The sequence below is a fragment of the Haliotis rufescens genome, unplaced genomic scaffold, assembly GCF_023055435.1.
Source record: "Haliotis rufescens isolate VD_foot unplaced genomic scaffold, xgHalRufe1.0.p SCAF_4, whole genome shotgun sequence".
NCBI classification, from domain to species: domain Eukaryota; kingdom Metazoa; phylum Mollusca; class Gastropoda; order Lepetellida; family Haliotidae; genus Haliotis; species Haliotis rufescens.
In genome coordinates this window covers 9018245-9020876 of record NW_025964112.1, presented here as the reverse complement: position 1 = coordinate 9020876, position 2632 = coordinate 9018245, and the positions used below count along the sequence as shown (strand labels likewise).

Below are 2632 nucleotides of genomic sequence, written 5' to 3'. Positions count from 1 at the left end.
GTTCGCTCGTCACGCCGAAGACCCAGGTTCGATTCCCGACATGGGTACAATGTGTGAAGCCCATTTCTGGTGTCCCCCGCCGTGATATTGCTGGAATATTGCTAAAAGCGGCGTAAAACCATACTCACTCACTCACTCACTCACTCACTCACTCATATCAGTTTGTTCATGGCCTGATACATGTTGTTCATACGTTGGTTTGTTCTCTTGTTAAAATTTTTAATAATTACTATTGCACTATCAAATAACATCAGTTTCGCTTTAATTCAATGTAACTCCTCTCGTGTTTCAAAGGATAATATGTCCAAGGAAAAGTTACAGGGAAGTGAAAACATTATGTATGGAAAAAGTTTCTCTATGATCTACTGCCGTTACAATATATAATTTCACGGCCTCTTTGAAATATCACCAAAACTATTTGTTATGTCGATGTTCTTTTTAGAGTTTTCTATATGTGTAAAGTTATATATTTTAAGACTTCATGCTTATGTTAGGCCGTGTTCATTCTAGCTATGCGGTAGCGGCCACCTGTGCCTTCCTAACTTACAGGTTTGAAAATCAGTGGTAATCTCTGTTGAACCAGTCTTCAACCTAGAAAGTCTTTTTTTGGTTTTGTATCTTTTGCTTGTTTTTTTTCTTTTCAGAATTTTTCACAAAATATGAGCAAGGACAGTAAGTTAGAGAGGCCTCCCGGTCGAGGCGGAAACGTGGATCTTAATGTGGACTTTCGTAGCCTCAGCCTCAATGAGAGTGACATGGACACGTGTGAATCTGGGGTAGAGGTGGGCAGCGTGGGTCAAGTGGTCAACATATGTGTACGACTTGACAATGTCAATACAAACACCTGCCCCAGGTTTGTTTCTACAGATGAAGGATATGAAAGCAAGTCAATATCTTTTACAGACAGAATCTCCATTCAGGAGACTGAGAACAACAGACTTGTGACATCCATGAGATCGGTTGATGTCTTTCAGGTGTATCATCAAGATAAAGATGGCGACACGGATCTACATACTGGAATCATTCAAGGACATACATCTCTGGTGTTGTTGTTTATATCGGCGGCGCCGAACTGTGAGTGGTTGAACATTACAAATTTGCTTCAACAGGCGCCCCTCCATCTCGCTGTTATTACTCGTCAGGTGAATATAGTCCGGCGACTGATGACGGCCGGAGCAAGGGTTGACGTTACAGATATCCATGGCAACACACCACTTCACATAGCATGTCGGGAGGAATACCAGGAGATCGTGGAGTGTCTTCTGAGACCTGTGTATTATGAGGAGACACTTCTGAACCAGTATGATCTTCCATACCAAAGGATACCCCAGGATTTGGAGAAAAGGAACTTCGATGGACACACATGTCTTCACCTGGCCGCCATGTCGACACATCTCAAAGTTCTTGAACTACTTCTGTCTAAGAAAGCTAGCATCAATATGCGTGACGGCGGAAGCGGTAGGACAGTTCTCCATTACGCTGCTGAAACCGGAAACAGAATTCTTCTTCACTTCCTGTTGTCACAGCGCCATCTGGACATTTGCTGCAGGACATATGGGGGTCTGACTCCTCTTCGTCTTGCTGCAGGGAGAGGGTTCGGGGATGTCGTTTCCATCCTCCTCGCCAACGGTGCAGACGTCACAGACATAGACGGTTCAGATCAGTCGGAAGAAGAAGAGTATTGTTCAGTGGTTCTGCTTAAGTTTGCGGAAGGAAATCTCAATATGATGAAACCTGTATGATAACCTTGATCAACAACGCTTGTATCATGTGTTAGTAATGTACATTCCTGCTTGATATGAAGCTAATTACAAACAGAGTGGTGAGCGCACTGCTTGATGCATGTATGACTGGTGCACGTGTCTAAATATTACATCAGCTCTTCATACTTATTCCAACATGCATTTACTGTTAAATAAAAAGTATGTTCACAAACATTGTTGATGTCAAGTCTTCTATGACGAGTTTACGTCTTGTATGTCTGTATGTAATGAAGGGTATGTTCAGAGTAGAAAGGTTAGTGACTCAAGAAGGCAAGATGTTTGTAAGGTCAATAAAGACTATCTTGTTCTTTATTCAGCCAGAAACATCACTATTTACAGAAGAAGTCTTATCTTTGAAACACGTCTGTAATGTTAGTGTAAGAATGAGTGAGTATAGTTTTACGACGCTTTTAGAAATATTCTAGCAATATCACGATGGGGGACACCAGAGAAGGGCTTTAAACATTGTACCCATATGGGATTCGAACTCGGGCCTTCGGTGTAACGCTTTAACTACTAGGCTACCCCACTGCCCCATAAGTGTAAGAGAGAAAGGCGTGAATGATGTTGATGATGCAGCGAATACTTTTCCAGCCATATTTGACGGCGGCCTGTAAATAATCGTGTCTGGACCAGACGAACCAGCGACTGAAGACACATTGTTCCCACCCATCGGGGCAGGGTGACACCCAGTTACCCCGGTAACCGACCTTGATCACCCGATCAATTTCAGTCTACTCTTACTACAAGTATATGTTTCTGGGGACAATCCCGGTTCGCCCCGATTATGTTTCTAGGTTTGTCAGCACCATACCCGTGCTCGTGGGTTTTACCGAAGTACTAAAAGTCTGAGACCTGCATTACTTCGG

The 2632-nt window shown here is 43.0% G+C and overlaps 1 protein-coding gene across 1 annotated transcript; it reads left to right on the top strand.

The window, feature by feature from the left end:
* The first annotated feature begins 204 nt into the window (after positions 1-204).
* LOC124135885 (NF-kappa-B inhibitor cactus-like) lies at positions 205-1889 on the top strand. Its single transcript, XM_046501554.2, has one exon. The coding sequence runs from the start codon at positions 660-662 to the stop codon at positions 1740-1742; it is 1083 nt and encodes a 360-aa protein (XP_046357510.2). The 5' UTR covers positions 205-659; the 3' UTR covers positions 1743-1889.
* The last annotated feature ends 743 nt before the right edge of the window (positions 1890-2632 follow it).